The sequence below is a fragment of the Crinia signifera genome, chromosome 7 (assembly GCF_055691185.1).
Source record: "Crinia signifera chromosome 7, ASM5569118v1, whole genome shotgun sequence".
In the NCBI taxonomy this organism is placed as follows: Eukaryota; Metazoa; Chordata; class Amphibia; order Anura; family Myobatrachidae; genus Crinia; species Crinia signifera.
Genome location: NC_139223.1, coordinates 92,488,497 through 92,508,314, shown reverse-complemented (window position 1 = coordinate 92,508,314; position 19,818 = coordinate 92,488,497). Strand labels below are relative to the sequence as shown.

The 19,818-nt window shown below is 37.9% G+C and overlaps 1 protein-coding gene across 1 annotated transcript in view; it reads left to right on the top strand.

The window, feature by feature from the left end:
* TMEFF2 (transmembrane protein with EGF like and two follistatin like domains 2) overlaps positions 1 to 19,818 on the top strand; it is a 697,773-nt gene that overhangs the window by 671,569 nt on the left and 6,386 nt on the right. The window contains exons 8-9 of the mRNA XM_083153496.1: positions 3,721 to 3,841; positions 12,113 to 12,271. Coding sequence (XP_083009622.1) covers positions 3,721 to 3,841; positions 12,113 to 12,271 — 280 coding nt within the window. The remainder of the gene's footprint in view (positions 1 to 3,720; positions 3,842 to 12,112; positions 12,272 to 19,818) is intronic.

The window sequence follows — 19,818 nt, the reverse complement described above, 5'->3', positions numbered from 1 at the left end:
GTGGCTAGTTGGGAGTCCCCCCAGCCTGAAGGGAATAGATGCTGTGTGCATACGCAGTGTGTCTATTCAGCCTAGCAGAGGGCAAAAAATGGGGGCATGACCAGATGGCACCCTCATTTGCACAAGCCACTCCACTTTTTGCAACACACGTGTCCCTCTTCAGGGGATTAAACATTTGGGAGGTATGTAGAGTGATCAAAGCACAAGCACAATTTGGTAATAATCATTCCATTGTGTAACATTGGCATTGTGTACAAACATGAATAAGGCAAAATGGAATTATTAATATGTGTCATACAGTCTTATACATAGTTGAAAATGTGTTATAGTTCCAACCATAGCTGACTTAATGGGTTACAGAATAAAATTATTCCTGTCACATTTTTTTTGTAACTCTTGTTATTGTGCCTTGAAGCAAACTATATGTGCAATTTAGCTGCAGCGATCACCTAGCAGGTTCCATTAACATTACTTTTTTCTACTTCTACCAAACTGGCATGTGAAGTCACTGGGGAATAGTACTGCCTGGATGAGAAATTATGCAGGACATGACACTGTTTGTGCTAAAAGGGAGACCATGTATTTCCTACAAATAGTATGTCCTACGAATAAATATTCTATAACATTCTGAATATTTAATTACAATAAACTACAATATTTATTATAGAAATCCCAACCAAATATATAGAACCTAAAGCAACTTCCACTAGAGCATACATTAGATTTGAACTCTCTAAGTAGTGTAAGTGCCCAATAGGTTTATGTGACTGCTCAGTAAAGTCATAACATGTTCAATGTCAGGATAAGGTCTTTTCCAACTTAAAGTAAATTTATCAAGTGGAGGAGGGAAGATAAACTAGACATGCATTGATATATTGTAGAAGGCCATCACATACAACAGACACACAATGACCATGTAATTGTTTGCCTGCTTTCCAAGGACGGTTCTGAGTATTTCCACTGGAAATCTTAACTCTAAAGTCAAACTTTCCAACAAGGTGGATTAAATTTACTTAACTTTTACATTTTGTTTAGTAGCCTAGTATTTGAGTTTTCCCTCTGTATTTTAAATAAAATACTGTACAATAAAATAGTGACACAAAGACAGTGGTGAATAGGAAGGTCACAGATTATTTATAACTAGATATTGGGTGTTATTCAGAGCTGATACTTTAGCTGTTGTGCAAATTTACAAGACAATTGATTATTGAATGGCTATGTATGCGTTTGAATCATAGCACGCATGTGCGAGGCCAAACAATGATAAAAATCAGTGATTTTTACACAATCCCTTTGCAACTTGACTGTTGGCAATATGTTTTGCAAGTCATTCGCAGACGTGCTTGGGGCAAGATTTGCATCTGTCTGTGTGGAAACTATATGCATATTCACTCAGCGGGGATAAAGGTTTAAATACAGTGGCGTTACTATAGTCCCACAGCCCCCACCGTGGCGGGGATGCGCAGAGAAAGGGTGGGCACCAGCGGGTCTGCGGGGCTATAGTTACCCGCTGCCATCCGCCTTGACTTGCCGCCGTCCGCCGTGATCTGCCATCTCTTTTTGCGGTCACTTACTCACAGCTCTCCCGTCTCCCACCTGCTGTGTATGAAAAGAGACACTCAGAAAATGGCTGCCCCCATACGGCAGACCATTTTTGTGGTACGGGACCGCAGACAAGACCAGCGGTGGATGCGGGAGGGGTAAGGTGGGGTAAGGTGGGGGAGGTGGTGGTGGTGGGGGGGGGGTTAATTGTACTGGGGGTGGAGTACTACTAACATTTTTTTTTTGGGGGGGGGGCGCTGCCAACATTTTTGGCAGGGGGGGGGGAATTAATAGTTATGCCACTGTTTAAATAATAACCTTTGTCCCCAGTACTGCCTGGGTTTTTTTTTTTCTCCTCTTCTATCTCTTTAGCCCTCTTTGCTCCTCTTTTTATCCTCTCACTCCCCACTTTCAAAAGTCCAAATGTAATACATGCACCTATCTATGGTGCTACTAATACCCCTTTCACATTACAGCTATAACATGGTATACTGTATGTTTCTAGCTGTAATGTGAAAGGTCCAGAGAGAATTTACCGTTTTTAAAATACCTGTAATACAAAACGAGTTAAAAGCAGTGTCCTACCCTTTTCAGAGCCAATCCATTTGTAGTGTGAATGGCTCTGAAACGGTATTTACAAGTCATGAGCAGGTCACAGAGGGTGATAGGCTATCTTCCTTGTGATCTCACCAGGCACAGGCAGAAAGTAAAGAGCAGAGAGGATACTTTTTTAACCCAACAGGATCATTTGGTCAACAGTCTTTAGGTTGACACTGTTGGGTCAACATGCTGGAAGGTCGACATGAGTCTAGGTCAACATGGCAGAATGTCGACATGAGTCTAGGTCAACATGGCAGAAGGTCGATATGAGTCTAGGTCGACAGGTGTCTAGGTCGACATGGGGTTTTTCACAGTTCATTTTTTTACCCAAATGTCGACATGGACACTGTTTTAAGTGCACGCGTCCCCTCAAATGGCTCGCTGCGCTCGCCATGCCCTGTTGGATGGTCGGGCATGAAATACCGCCTGTCGGCACATGTCAGCTCAAAAAACAGTGAAAAACCACATGTCGACCTGACCCATGTCGACCTAATGCATGTGTCAACCTAGACAGCTGTCGACCTTGTCCTCTGTCAACCTAGACTCATGACGACCTTCTGCCATGTCAACCTTCAAGTATGTCGACTCAATAGTGTCGACCTAATGACTGTCAACCATCTTATGGTTGACCCATCGACTGTATCCTCTGTGCAGAGAGGAGACTTTATTTTTACCTTATTTAGTTCTACTTATTTATTTTACCTTACTTTATTTTTATTTTTACCCACCCCTCCTTTTTATGCTGTAAAAACGTCATATGTGAGCATGTGTCCCAGAAATATCCATTTAAAATGACATCCACTGTTTTCTATGGGTGAATGGGTTGAATGTGAATGGTACAAAAACGGTATTGAAATGGTAATATACCAGTTACAACATGCAATGTGAAAGGGTTACAACATGCAATGTGAAAGGGGTTTAACTGGCTTTAGACCCGTTTTAAGAAACGTTTACAAAAACGAGTTGAAAGCAGGTTTGTAATGTGAAAGCAGCATAAATAGGCACATTTTGCAAAGGAAATATTATGCAATTGTGCACCTGTGTCTGGTTCATAAATTACAGTATTATTACAGAACAAAGTTATACTACTGCAATTGTTTTATAAACCCCTTTTGAATTGCTGGCCATAGCTTGATTGCCTGTAATTTACAGACTTGACATAGAAATTACATACTGAAAGATGCACATTGTTACCTATAGTACTGAGAACCTGCTCTCGCTGTAAGTGATCCTTAAGAATTGCCGTAGACTCCATATATGAAAGCATGCAATTTTCCTGTATGACGGATCATTGCAGCAATTTCCTATCTTTATATAAAACATTTTATGTTTGGATCCCTAAGGCTTAAAGTCTTTTAAAGATCACCTGAATCTGCTGTTTGTATGTGGAAGTTAAAGATTGCAAATTTATAAAAAAACAAAATTATTAAAAACTTCACATTTTTAGGGTTGCCTACTGTACTTTTGTATTGTTATTATACTGTATGTATATGTTAAAATTGATAATGATAGTATAAAAAATGAGTACAGTATGTTACTTTTTACCAACATGTCATATGTTGCTGTATTTGTTTTTAGAGAATGCAAACAAATTAGAAGAAACTGCAAGAGGAGTGCTTATTTCCTGCTCTGATACCTATGATGACTGCAAGCATGGTAAATGCGAGCATTCCGATACCATGCTGGAGCCTTACTGCAGGTAAGAACTAATAAGTAAATTCATTGCAGCTACTGTACATCTTTTATTTGAATGAAATTATCAAAAGTCCAAAGATTTAGGTTGCAGTATGATTATGATTTTGGGTTTGATACTCAGCTAATCTACTGACAAATCTGTTTTAATAGATACTAAAATCAAAACATTTTCAAAAGTATAAAAATGTTTTTCTTAATTGAAATTTCTAATTTATTTTTATTAGTGTAAATTCATTGGAAACAAAAGGTTTGGTAAAATATCAGCGCCACGTTAGATATTACAGGAATGCAATATATTCCTGTAATATGTGACATATGCAATGTACTGTATTCCTGTAATATCGAATATTCAATTAGGGAGAGGTGTACACTCCCTAATTAAAGGGTGTCAGCTCAGTCCAATGGAAGGTGGTGGGCTACTTTATAGTACATAACAAATGTGCAAAAAATTATTATGGATCCGAGCGACCTGTGGTGTCTTTAAGAAATTTTAGGACATATATATATATATATATATATATATATATATATATAGCAACTTGATCCGGGTTTTTAAGACCAGAGAGGGCACTCACCACCACAGCAGGTAAAAATGCTATTTATTCATAGAAGATCACATCACATAGTCGACGTTTCAACCCCGGAGGGCCTTTTTCAAGACAGGTACAAAGTTTCCAATGTGTTATCACTGCCAGCCAGATACATACTGAGGCTGCCAGAGTGTCCATATATACAATAGCCAATCACAATTAATCATCATTTACACGTTTAGAGGGTTCCCAGGTGTAGGGACAACCCACCTAGTTACCATACCAGTGCAGCAGAGAGTCCCCGGAACCTCCCAGCTCAACCCTATCTAGCCTGTGGGAGACACATATATACATACAGAACATAATATAGAGATGACACATACCAGCGCTTGCACTGCATAAATAATCCAGAAGTACACCATACCAAGATCGCCATGATGTCAGGCTGTAGATCACCATGCTGGCGGCATCTGAGACTGCTAGTATCAACCCGCAGTACCCGGACCCGGAAGCGTGCGTTCCAACTGCGCGTCACCATACCACAGCAGCTGATTGGTCAGAGCCGATCAGCTGGTTGAACCACGCAAGTCCCAGAGCCGGAACTATGTGTGTCACCTGCGTATCAATGCTCATAGACGGTGCATAGGGTAATAATGATCAGCTGACAAGAATAGCCTTAGGCTAGGACCCGGAAGTGTGCGGGTCAGTGCGTGTCATCTACAATATTGCAGATTAGCCATATACTCGGTCCAAAAGCGGACATCATATCATAAAAGACAAACTTGTAACTAAAAAACAAACAACATATAACATAAAGTAGGATCCCTGTTCACAGGGATATAATCCCGCAGTGTGTATACATATAGTGTGTGTGACTGGCATTCCAGCCCACCCAAAAGAGGGGTGGCCAGCTGTCACAACACCAATCTGTCAGATCTGTGGATAATCGATTGGGGGGGGAGAAAGAGAGATGGCACAAGGGTGGCTGTATGGAGTCTTCACTGGGCCCTCTACTCGTACTAGGTACTAGTATCAAATCCTTATATTTCTATTAGTACAACCCATAAGAGTGGAGAAATATCTGGTATATATGGCACACTACTGACAGTGTACAGACATTAGAGCTAATCCATATGCTAATGAGCCATATATGGATAGACAACTGGAACAAATATGCATAGAAGACAAAAAACAAAAACAGAAAATTAATTAAAAATCATCCCTCATTGTCCACCGCATTGCAACTTCACTAGGATAGTTACTAATGCTGGGGGACAAATGAGGGGACTGTGTCTCCAGAGTTGTGTATACCTCAATTATATGTTTTAATAATCATTATTGTAATGATCTACAGCCTGACATCATGGCGATCTTGGTATGGTGTACTTCTGGATTATTTATGCAGTGCAAGCGCTGGTATGTGTCATCTCTATATTATGTTCTGTATGTATATATGTGTCAGGCTAGATAGGATTGAGCTGGGAGGTTCTGGGGACTCTCTGCTGCACTGGTATGGTAACTAGGTGGGTTGTCCCTACACCTGGGAACCCTCTAAACGTGTAATTGATTATTAATTGTGATTGGCTATGGTATATATGGACACTCTGGCAGCCTCAGTATGTATCTGGCTGGCGGTGATAACACATTGGAAACTTTGTACCTGTCTTGAAAAAGGCCCTCCGGGGTTGAAACGTCGACTATGTGATGTGATCTTCTATGAATAAATAGCATTTTTACCTGATGTGGTGGAAAGTGCCCTCTCTGGTCTTAAAAACCCGGACCAAGTTGCTATATTTGGAATTGACTTCCCTGGGGAGCACCCCATTGTTATATTACCTGGATAAGTGTGCGGAACTTTGGACCATTATATATATTTATATATATATATATATATATATATATATATATATATAAATTTTATTCAAAGAGATAGTAAAACTAGGACAAAAATGTGATCAATTAGAGAACTCTTCAGCTCCAAACACAGGATACATATATGCTAATACTAGTAAAAGAGAAAAAATTTTTTTTTTTAAATATTAAAAAAGTACTGATAGATTCTAAAAAGATTTGAGCAATTTGAGGTAGGTAGAAGAAATTTCCCAATTTTTGTGGACAAACTGGTAGGAAGTGCTATTTATTGTATGTGGTAACTTCCTGTACCTCAATTAAACCAATTACTGAGTGTTACAATTTAGGGAGACAATAGAACTTACTAAAGAACATATCTAGTAGAAGGTCACTGCACATATATCTGATTCATATCAGTGTTAACAAACATTGCAGTTTCCTAATTGAGCAACAGTGTTCTTAATAGTTAATACAGTAGCATTCCGGGGTTGCAGAGGGGAGAGGCATGACGTCATATGTGCCCCACTTCCACCCCGCATCCGCCATCTGTAGTGCTTCTCTGCGCATGCGTGTGTGGCAGTGGGAGTCCGTACATACTTACGGCTGTCAACCGGAGTGATGCGCGACGTCACTTATGCTGTCTTCTCCATTTCTTGATGCGCCTGTGTATGCGGTATTAGGGAGATGCTTCTGACAGTCTATGCAATGATGGCTTCTCATTGGTTGTGTAGAGACCGATACAATGTGGCAGATCTTTGATGTGCGATCTTGACCACTTAGCTTTCTGGGTATATTTTGTGTTTCAACTTCCCCTCCGTTGTGTTTCAACTTCCCCTCCGAGGTATATGTGGAATAGAAAGATGTATAATCAAAATTTCAATATGGAAAAAAGGCAGTGTAATCAATAGTAATAATTATGGCTTCAATTATAATTGATATCCCCTATAGAAAATCATATACATCCTAACATTAATATATATAAATTGATATAATGTAAATATATATTCCCAGAGCGAGCCAAAATAAATACTTGAGAATATATTAGGAACAGAGTCAAGTCGTTCAAATGTAAAAAAGGGAAGGTGAAAGAGAGCAGTATAAAAAAAATTATTTTTAAAGAAAGAAAGTCATAGTATAAATTCATACTTAAAATGTAAAAATTTGGTCAAACTTATATTTTTGAAGGATATTCTTGTACTTTTAATAATTTGCAAAGTGATTTAAAAATGTTGTGAGGATAAGATCAGCCTATGGAGGTCATTTAGGTTGACTCGCAAAGCTGCAAAATTCACAGATTTGTAAGTCAATTAAATGCCCACCGCACGCATGAACGCCCACCGCACGCACAGTGACTGTTACCGCACGCATGCAAATTTATGTTTTGCATAAACATCCATTTGCAGCTTGCGTGTGGGTAACAAATTATGTGATGGTCGCTTACCGTTGATTGATTTCTACTGTGCGTGCAGATATAAAAGACTCTCTGGTGTCTTAGATCTGCGGGCTCCCTGTACGGGAAGAGGGGAGGCAGCTGACATCCACTGATGTGTTAGTGGTATGTCAATGGTAGAGCGAGCTACTTATTTCTTTACCCATCCACTGTACCTTTTACATTTCAAAACCTCTGTTTCCTGAAATGCCAAAACCCATTACCTTGGGGTCACGTAACTTACCCCTGCAAGATTGATATGGTCAAAATTTCCAATTTGGAAATATTCTTCATGTCTTGTCCATAATTCAACTTTAAAAGTGTTTGGGTTGGAACAGCGGCAAATGTGCAGGAAACTGGGTGGTCTGAGGTAGGTGTTGCACATGAGGTTTGGACAGGAACTTGGAGACAAAGGTAGATAGGTAGTTGCTTGAGGATTCAAGAAGTACACTGAGCTGTAGTTGCCTAGGCTAAGGTAAATGGGTGTCAGTAAGGCTAGACATCAGGGAACAGAACAAAAACAAAATAATCGATACATGTAAATTAATATTTCAAATATATATCAATCAAAATAAAGAGGAAATACATACAGTATACTTCAAAATATGATTTGCTTTACCAACAGACATTGCTTTGTATTGTAATTTTGCTATTTATATTTGCATCCTAATCTCTAACATAAAATATTGTTTAGTTATCATGAACAACTATTCTATTGGTAGAACACATTATACTGTAGTTACATTATAGTGCAAATATTGACAAATTTAAATGTGTAAAGTGGAAAAGTTCCACTAGATGTGCTTGTATACATTTATATTCAGTTACTGGAAGAATGTAGAGCCCTACATTCTCATTTTCTGCAGTGGACAAAATAAATGTTAAACTAGGGAGTATAGGAGATTTGTTAACCTCACCTATATTTCTGCATTTGTAAAGATAAATTTGAAGCATCTAGAAGTGTAATCATTTATTTATGTTAACAACCTGCTATAAACACTTCCTATTGTATGTTGCCAAATAAAATTGCTTCCTAGAATTGGTAAGCTTTTGTTGTGCTTTTGTGTGTCATTTGGAAAGTTCATATAATTACGTGAATTTAATTTTAGGGGATTTTCTGTTCATATATTAAGATAAATGTGACTTTACATCTAGATCAGGGGGTCCTAAAACTCTTTTGCTCTGGGACACCATCAGACAACAAAAATAATGACAGGACCCCAGCAAGTTACTGCAGAAGGTCATCACCTCACATGTGTAGGCAGCAGACAGCACATGCATGGTAGCATTGTGGAGGCACAAAATGATGGGAGGGGTCTAAAATGACAGACAATTCAACAGATTTTTCAGACACCTTGAATCACTGACTGTTATTGAAAAGTCATCAGCCTGATGGTCAACAACATGTCGCGACCCCATTCTGAGAAGGGGACCCACTTTGGGGTCAGGACCCACAGTTTGAGAACTGCTGATCTAGAGCATAGATAAGATACTGTGGAAAATTTTAGCATCACCAACACAGAATCACTTGCTGCACTATTAAGATCAGTGGTGAATAGATGCTGTGTATGTGTTCACAGCGTCTATTCATAGAAGTCAAAGGGACTGGTGGCATGGCCATCAGGTCACTTTGCATGCCCCCAAAATAATGAAAACTGGGGCCTTTTTTGTGAGACTTGTTTTACTGTTTACATGTTGGGAGGTCTGTGTGCCCACTACAAAAGTTTTAGTCAGGCGTGGAAAAGTGTTGCAAAGTAAGAATGTTTTAAAATAGAAGTTTTAATAGTTTTTTTATTAATTATCAAAATGTGAATGAACAGAAGAGAAATTAATTAAAATTAATATTTCTTGTGATCTCATAAAAGACCAAATGACCAAGTGACACGCAATGCATTATATTGTCCTGTCATTTGTAGTGTTTGCGCACTACTGTTAACACTTGGTGACATATTTTTTTATGTATGATGATGATGGTGACTTTTTGGTACTTGTGAGTTATCCGGGCTGCCGATTTTTTCATCGCGCCCGAAATCGTGGGCATCGCGTCGGTCGTGGCCGTTATAAGGGGCCGCGACGCGATGCCCGCGATTTCCCATAGACAGTAATGTTAAAAGACACGATGGACCCGATTTCCGACCCGATTTCCCATAGACAGTAATGTTAAAAGACGCGATGGACCCGATTTCCCATAGACAACAATGTTAAAATAAAATGACAATGTGAAATTGGCCAAAATGGGCATTTCACATTGGATATGTTTTAAAAAAAAATGTTTCATGGCCCCCCACCACCGTTAACGCCACCCCGCTATTGACGCCAACCCGAAGCGTGGCGAGCGCAGCGAGCCCGCGAGGGGCGGCGGTACGCGTCCTCCGACCTTTTCATACCCCTACTATCCACTAGGGCGTGGAGTGAGAATAGAATAGTGTGGCGAGCGAAGCGTGGCGAGCGCAGCGAGCCCCGCGAGGGGACGCGGACACCTGTGAAGCCCGCAAGGGCACGCGGAAACCTGTGAAGGTATCCGCGTCCCCTCGCGGGGCTCGCTGCGCTCGCCACGCTTCGGGCTCGGTGGCTCGCTGCGCTCGCCACACTATTCTATTCTCACTCCATGCCCTAGTGGATAGTAGGGGTATGAAAAGGTCGGAGGACGCGTACCGCCGCCCCTCGCGGGCTCGCTGCGCTCGCCACGCTTCGGGTTGGCGTCAATAGCGGGGTGGCGTTAACGGTGGTGGGGGGCCATGAAACATTTTTTTTTTTTAAACATATCCAATGTGAAATGGCCATATTGGCCAATTTCACATTGTCATTTTATTTTAACATTGCTGTCTATGGGAAATCGGGTCCATCGCGTCTTTTAACATTACTGTCTATGGGAAATCGGGTCGGAAATCGGGTCCATCGTGTCTTTTAACATTACTGTCTATGGGAAATCGCGGGCATCGCGTCGCGGTTCCTTATAACGGCCACGACCGACGCGATGCCCCCGATTTGGGGCTAAATCGCGGGCATCGCGTCGGTCGGGTGTCCTTAAGTTAACTAAACTTAAGGACAAAATCGGCAGCCCGGATAACTCACAAGTACCGACTTTTTTCTCATTTTGTACAAGGAATTAAGCCTTTATTTAGCCACAATACGGAAATGTCAATATACCAGCAAATTATTATTACTTTTTACCGCAATTCACATAAATTGATTCAGAAAATATTATGCCAAGATACTTATTATTTGCAATGTAAAATGTGCTGTGCAATATTACGTTTTTACCTTCAGGATGCATATTCTTATTTATTTCCATATATCATTTTTTGTGTATCACATTTTTTCTTAATACAATGCAGTTTGAAACAAATTATTTCATTAAAACTTGACAACCAAGTAAAAAGATATACTGTTTGTATGCCATCTCAACTTCTAGCTAGGAACAGAACTGTTCAAATTAACCTCCATGATTTATGATACATGTGCTCCCCAAACATTGCATTTAAAAAGATTGAAAACATTAACTTTTAATAGAAAACAATGGTAATTTTCTAGATGTATGGTAACTTGGTTAACATTGTGACAAATAGTTCTCACCCCTTGTTGCCTTTTTTGTAAATACATTTCACATAACTTATATATTGAAACTTGTCTTTTCTTTTTATAAAGAGTAGTAATAAAAAAAGCAAATAATCAACATGTTACATGAGCAATTTAAAGATCAAGAACCTTAAATATCGTAATGAACCTTACATGGTTCAATGGTTCAAGTGATGCCGTACTTAAGGTGGGCTGGAACAGAGAAGAACTGAGTTCCATCACCTGTAATGATAGGTAGAAATACAGCAAAACTTTAGTGCACCAGTGGACTTGCAGCAGCACAGGAAGACCCAAGTTCATCAGCTCTTACTGGAGCACTGATCACTGGTCATTGGACACACATAGCTGATCACACTTGCCGGGTCCCTGCATAGCTTTCTCTGCATATTGCCAGAAAAAAACTATGCATTTGAAGGCATATTGCAGTGAACCCATTGAGGTCTTTATCACTTGTTTTTAAATTAATTCATCCAGTTCGCATTTCCCATTATAAGTACGGGATCGGATTACTAAAAACATGAGAATGAATGGGTGTGTGGTTTTTTTTTGTTTGTTTTTTAAGAAACCCACTCCAAAAGCCTTTTCGGGATACTAACATAATGGCAAAGGGGTGTTAAAACACCTCTTTTAACATAACTTTCGTAAAACTTGTTTTTTATAAATCTGCCACGAAACCTATTCAAATTAGTGTTCATTGTTTTGCTAATTTTGCATTGAGCAAAAATGTGGTAAGTCTTCTGTAGCAGCAATCAGTCTACTGCGATATGGTTGCTAAGATGTAGAACTAAAGTTTGTTATCTGCATTAGCCCAATTAATGTGATATACAAATTTGATCTGATTCCATCAGAAGATAATGAAATATAACAAATATTTATGATTTTGCAGGTGTGATGCAGGATACAGTGGCTCAAAATGTGAAAAGAAGGATTTTAATGTCTTATATGTGGTTCCTGGACCAGTTCGTTTCCAGTATGTCTTAATAGCAGCGGTGATTGGAACCATTCAGATTGCTATCATCTGTGTTGTAGTCCTTTGCATTACAAGGTGGGTGATTGGAAATAACATTTCTTTCAAGTGTCACATAATGGAGGAAATTTACTAAGATATGTACTCTACTTCACATGTGATGTTGCTATGGGCAACCAGAATCTACTTATTTATTTAGCACCATTTAGAATGGTTGCCCATAGAAACATCACATGGGAAGTAGAATACACATCTTAGTAAATTTCCCCCAATATGTTTCAAAATGATAAATATTAAAATTATTAACCATTAACATTTACACAAATTTAATTAAAAACATGGTAACCTTTCTTATTGAATGCTGAAATATGCAATACAGTAGATGCCCCAAATGGCAGACTTTATTATTATATTCAGGGATATCTGTTATACATGCGACCTTCATGTGTGAATCAGATGAAATTGGAAACAGTTAAAACTTTTGATACGTATGGCATATACCTCATTCTACATCATAACATGCACCTGCTCTGCTTCTTGTTTGTTGCTATGTGAAAGAATAATCAGAAATTGCCATGTGGTCTATTATTTGTAATATTAACCAGGACTGTACAAACTAGGCTAGGCTTTGCTTTGAATTTGAACCATCAGTAATACATCATGTTATGTAATCACCATAATAACAGTGATAGGGTTGTAGGATTATTGTATCCTGACATATGGCCCTTAATAAAACTATTTTAAAATCCAACATTTTTGTAAAATAGAAAGCATCCCAATGTTTGTTTACAATAAATACATCATTCTATCGTGGCCACCCAACTGAATTATTTTAGAGATTTTGGAGTTGGCATTCTACAACAGCCACTTCAGATATGAAAAGAAATTATTTTTTTAGTTGACTGGAACCACAATGGGGTCCAACGTCGCACCAGCTTATGTGAATGCCTTTATGCATAAGTATAAATCAACTTATATCTTGCTGAGATAGGATAATATCCAATGATTTTTATTGTGTTGCATGGCAATAAGGTTGACTTTGACACCATTTTTGAGGATCTCAACAGTCTGGCTAGTATGGTTCAATTCTTGGGTCATATGGATTTATAATACATTCGCTTTTTGGATGTCACCATCTTTAAGGAAGGCAAAGCGTAAACAGTCCATCCATAACACAATTTTATATCCAACAAGAAACCATCCATCCAACTTGAAGGACAGTCTCTCAATTTCCCATTTTATGAGTCTTTTGCAACAATTCGGATTCGTAGAGAGCTGAAGGCCAAATTGGAGAAATTAAAAAGATTCATGAGTGTCTCATCAAAGTTCAGGCACAGATGGTTTCTACAGTTAACATACAAAGGGGCGAATGGTTTTCATTACTCAATTTGACGAAAAGTCTTCATCAGTCATGATGGAGTATACAAGAAGTATGTGGAAACATATTAGTATTTCATCTTGCCCTTGTTGTATCTGACTTGACTGTTAGGAAGGTCCTTCAGGATAGACATATAATGGCATATAGGCGTGGCAAAAATATAAAAAAGCTGTTGATGCATTCCCCATCGTCAATGAGTGGAGACCAGACCTGTATATTTAGAAAGGAGGATTGGTAGTCGCACAGGAAGGGGTGAATGTAGGTCAAGAATGTTGGCCCCTCAGTAGGTATTTGGATCATTAGATTTGTATAACATTTGAGGGTGTGCTACCACTGGACATCAAAAAGTTACATGCATGGTTTGGGACAGAAAGAAATGTCACCGTGTGGTGCACCAAAAGTAAAGAGTCAATTCAAATGTAACTTTTAATGTTATAGATTTTTAAAAGTATAGCGAAATATAAAAAACACAAAACAGAGATGACATACAAATGAAACTTAAAAAAGGATATAAATTATCCTTACAACGTGGGGTCCCACACTCCTAATATTCAATTCCCACTAGTGTTGGGGTACACGATCTTTGCCTAATTATCTATTCTCGGCATAATATTAAAGTGTGCTACAATACCAAACTTTTTCTGGGAAACAGCCAACCTTAAACTTGTACCAAACTCTCCCCTATGAAAGGGGTAATTTACGATACATATCTAATGCCCGCAGCGTATATATAAAAATACGAGACATTTAATAGAGAGACCAGACCTGGTTGCTGACCCTAAAAAAATGGTGCATCAGATGCATGTGGTGCGTAACATGCAGTTCTATGGTCCCAGGATCTAGTTTTCCCCACTCCACAGTGGCTAATCAATTTGCATCCGGTTTAAGCTCCACTGCCTTATGGATATATTTGCTCAATTGCGCATGTGCACTGGGTTACTTTGGAATTACCACATGTTCATTCGCATGGCAAACCTAATACAATCCATCAGGAGGGCTTTTGCCTCAGAAACAACTATCAGGGGCACACAAACACTGGAAGCCGCAGCACTGGTGATACAGCAGCCGCTGGGTCTGGTTTTTTTGCATTAATAAATCCTGGGGATTCACCATTACTGATTAAACTGTTGACCCTCATACAAGAAAGCCTAATTTTTATGATAAATTATTTTTTATAAAAAAATATATGTTTTGTGATTTTATAATACTGATACAGTTACTTATGTTTCACGTGTGTGATTTTCTACACATCTGTGAAACTATATGTTGTGATTTATATGTTATTTGGTGTAATTGTATTTATATAAAAAAATTGTAAACTTGAGTAACTTTGTACCATCCCACCATTAGAGTTGTTCCCAACATGCCAGTTACAGGCAACTGAAAGTGTCCATTCATCCTTGTTTGGTTTTGATCTCCTGTACGTATTTGTCTAATTGGGTTCAGTATGATTTACTGACAGTCAAAATACAGACAGTTCAAATACCAACCACTGTTGACAGATATATATATATATATATATATATATATATATATATATATATATATATATACTTAAACACTTAACACACTTAAAGATAACTGCTGGGGTGCCGTATAAAGAGCAGAGTGTAGGGCACACTGCTCCAAACATACAGAAACTCCCCCGTTTGGGGAAAAACAGCACTTTAGCACTGTGGTATTCAGGGTTAACGTCCCACTGGTTTAATCACAAGATAGGTCTGCCGACGTTTCGTTCCCTCAAGACCATTCTCAAGGCAGCAGCAACAAAAAACAGCATACACAGCAACAGCATCAAAGGCACGCAATTGTGGCTGGACAGGGACAATTGCGTGCCTTTGATGCTGTTGCTGTGTATGCTGTTTTTTGTTGCTGCTGCCTTGAGAATGGTCTTGAGGGACCGAAACATCGGCAGACCTATCTTGTGATTAAACCAGTGGGACGTTAACCCTGAATACCACAGTGCTAAAGTCTGGTGAGTGCTGTTTTTCGCCAAACGGGGGAGTTTCTATATATATATATATATATCTCATGTGTATATTCATCACCTTGCTGCTGAACAGCGTACATTGGAATCATTGAGGTAAATCTACGACAGCTTCTAAAAATGTAAAAGGTGATGTTACCCATAGCAACCAATCAGATTATGTCTATCATTTCTCTATTGCATCCGAGAAAATAAAAGACAGAATATGATTGGTTGCTTTAGTCAACATCACCTCTTTTTATTTTTAAATAAAGAGTAAATTTACTCCATTGTTGGAAATACCAAACACTGTATTAAAACTGACATATCGGAAGGCGTCCACATAAAAACACTATTTACAAAAAAACTGGAGATAGTACTAAATACATCCACCAAATAGTTTAAGTTTTTTACATTTGATGTTGCAATGAACTAAAGTTTGTACTTTAGTAATTATTATTGTTTAAATATATTCATGATGAAGAAACATGTTTATTATATTGTGAATGGAAAATGTAAAAAAATTGAGTTTCATATTGAGTTCCTGTTTTTAGTATTAAATTAGGGACATGGTCATGGAATTTTCAGTCAGAGGATTTTAATCTCAATGGCTGTTCCAATAAAGCCATAATAACCACTGGGAGTGCCACAGAGATTATTATAAGGAAGTTATATATTAAGAGGAACACTACAGATATTGACTTTATATTACACCATTAGAGTGGACAACATCCAGTAATTCCAAATCCATTTTCAAATTAATAGTTGTATGTGTATATGTGATAGTAACAGGTAACCACTTGTTCATAAAAATAATAACTTAATTTTACTAAATTGAATACATTATTATACTATATTAATATGTGTTGTAACAGTTTTGTTCAGATGTATAGTCACCTGAACTCACAGCACAGTAACTTTTCCCAACTTTTCCAAACTCTTCTTACTGCAATATGCTTTGGCAAAGTAAACTAGGCAACTGTTCCTGGTTCAATTACTTAACTGTTTTCTCTCTGAGATTTGAACATCAGTGATAACATATAATTTACTGGTACACATTTTAGGGACATGCTCCCCTTCATGAAAATAAAAGTGATACAACACACAAGTGACAAACAATTCACTTTTACACTATACACTATAACACATGTGTATATTCAATACATAAAATTAACATATATAAAATATTTATTATTAAAATATGTGCATAAATAACATGCAATGGAAAACTATATATCATATAATCTATTTATTGTGTATGACACAACAGAACAAAATGTATTACATGATGCTAATGTCAGTAAAAGTATATGCAAACATATAAAATCAATATAAATAGTGATTGTCACATATGTCCCCATGCACTGCCACCAGATAATAAAACAACTGAAAAATACCCATATATGACATCACAGACTCCTTAGTAAATGCTACAAAAGTTGCACTTGATATATATATTGTATACATATAATTATACATATAATTTTAAATGATATTTAAGCAGCAGCTAGTATTTAAACTATTGCCTTATTTGAAAATGAAAAATATTTCCACCAGATCATTTCTTTATGTAGAAACCCTTATCAAATAGGTGGCATTGAAGCCTTGTTTGAGAACTCTACTTTTGCAACTAATGTGACTGGCTAGTGAAAAAAAGAGCTGCATAAATATTTTTTAATGTGAAAGCTTTTAAATGCCATGCGTTTACCCATGCTTTATAGGTTTAACCTTCATTATATTATACTATAAATGTATTTTATTAGTTTTGTTCTATGGGTAGGAACAAAATTGCTATAAAACTGTTTAAGCAAGAAGAAGCTTTCCTAGTATTTGTTCTAAGAGTAAAAAGAAGAGTGAAAATGGATTGGTTCTGCTTTTTACAATATATTAATGATCTGAATGTGGTTTAGTATAGCATATGAAGCACAAGCTTTTATAAAACTGAAATAAAAAATAATTGTTCTTGTATGACCACCTTACCCTCTGGCAAGTCATAGTGCAAATCTTATTCCACTCAAGTGAGATTGATGTAAAGCATTATACGACTTCATGGCATCACTTTGCTCATACTGTGGGAGTCTGGAAGCTGCTCAAATTATCCAAGTAGAGGACCACATAGGCAAGATGCCATCCCCAAGGTGGGCCTGTGAGCTTTAAATGGCAGGGATGATTTTAATGTCAGTCCAGCCCTAGTATCTGATCATACTTTTGTAAAAGTAAGAGGTCTCAGTGGTATACAGTATGGTGTCATTTTGGAGCAAGTGAGGGTCATGTGGGGGTACCAAGGTGGATTTTGGTCAGTTTCTTAGTTTTTTAAATGAAATATACTGTAATGTGCTTTACTATTTATTGGTTGGAGAGTCGTGCATACAATCCTTGAAGTATATGGTTTACGAGATGCTTATCTGATTTGAAATTATTTTAACATGTTAAAAACTATTTGCAAGAACTATTTTCCTGCTAATTGATTCTACCCATTGCATGAATATTTCCAGCATTCCTACAAAAATTATATTTCAAGTCGGCAATTCAGTTCTCAGTGATGCGGTCATGATGTCCAGCTGTGCATGTGGCAGAGAATTATGGTACACCAATCACACATTTTCCTGCACAACTTTAAGCGGTGCAAGGGAAAATGTGGGACGTTGGTGGACACGAGGAGCTAGCATTATGATAGTTTGTCAATACCTTGTAAATCTTTAATACTAAGAAATTCAGGATTCTTCCCATGCTTAATCCAATGATTGATAATCCTTCATGCTGTCTTCTATTAGCTTGCAAGGTTTTAATGGTTAATCATATTTACTCAGTTAACCATCATAATAAACGTATTTTACAAGTGCATAGACTTTTTATCATTGTGTTTGGGGTGACTTTTCTTAAGTTTATGTATTAAAAAAGAAGTGTGTGGTAAATTCTTAAAGAATCTTCTTTAATTACATATTGATTTAAGTATAACTGAAATCTTCAAGATGATAAGCACAGCGTATGTCACTCACATAGAGGCACACTGGATAATAAAGATATAGGGAGTAACAAAGAATAATAAACCTTTATGGGGAGTACCCACTGCATGCACATCTAGTGTAGATAAATGATGTCCTTGTTACTTATTCCATGCTAAATTGTATACATCCATCCCTAGCACCAGAGCAATTTTAACTTTTCATTCATGCAATTGATTTGACAGTTTAATTTGTAGAGGAATACGTTTTAGGATGAGGTGTCTGAATAGTACATCACAGTAAACAGTGCTTTATTTACCTTGATGGATGACATTCTGTATGAATCATTCTGGAAATACTTATATTGTATGACAGTCAACGAAATGAGGGCACATCCATTGAACAGATACTACTTCATTTACTGAGTAAACAGTTTTATTCAGGAGCACCATTATGATGCCATCAGCTGCTTCAATTATCTTGGTTTTAAGATTGCAAGGGCTGTCAAACCTGTAGGCACTATGTGGCGGATTCTGAGATAGCTTGTTAGTGTTAAAAATAAAATGACCAGATTCCCATTTCAATGACAGACGCTAGTGAAGGATTTTTACCATGCAGGGAACCACTGGAATTGTATTTGTATTTCTCAACAAAGAAACATGATGTTATTATACTTCTTCTAAAAGCAAAAAAGTATTAAAAAAATACTGATATGTGATTTATAATGTTTTTTTTTTTAAATTTGTGTACTGTATGAATACATTTTTAAATCAAACAGAATAAAATATAGGACAACAAATAATACATTAATAACTAAATATCAATTGTGGTCAAAAAGACACCCCACCAGCATCCAATCAAGCCTTTATCTGTGCCAAGCCTGCTCTATTCTCCTGATCGTATATAGGAGGTTATTCTGGTTGTCACAAAAAGCTGTGAAATTTGCAGCATTGCTGGTCTTTTAAACGCCGCCCGCACAAAAGCCTATCCGCCGCATGTACTGAGAATGTACCCGCATGCATGTGAATGGATGTTTTGCATAAACATCCATTTGCAGCTTGTGTGTGTCGAGAAAATAATTTAATGGTCCCCCCAGGGCTGGATTTAGGGGTCAGGCCACCCCCAGGCACCACATTTTCGGCCACCCCTCCCTCCAACATATTTTACAGTTCAAGAGGGAGTGCACATTGGCATGGGGAGCACCCACAGAGGGAGCACTAGCAGCAGCTGCAGCACATGGCACAGGTCACAAGTTCTGGGTCTCTAAGAGACCTGTGCAAGGGGTGATGTCAGTGCTGCGCTGACCTCGACAATCCAATGCTGATTCCAATAGAGA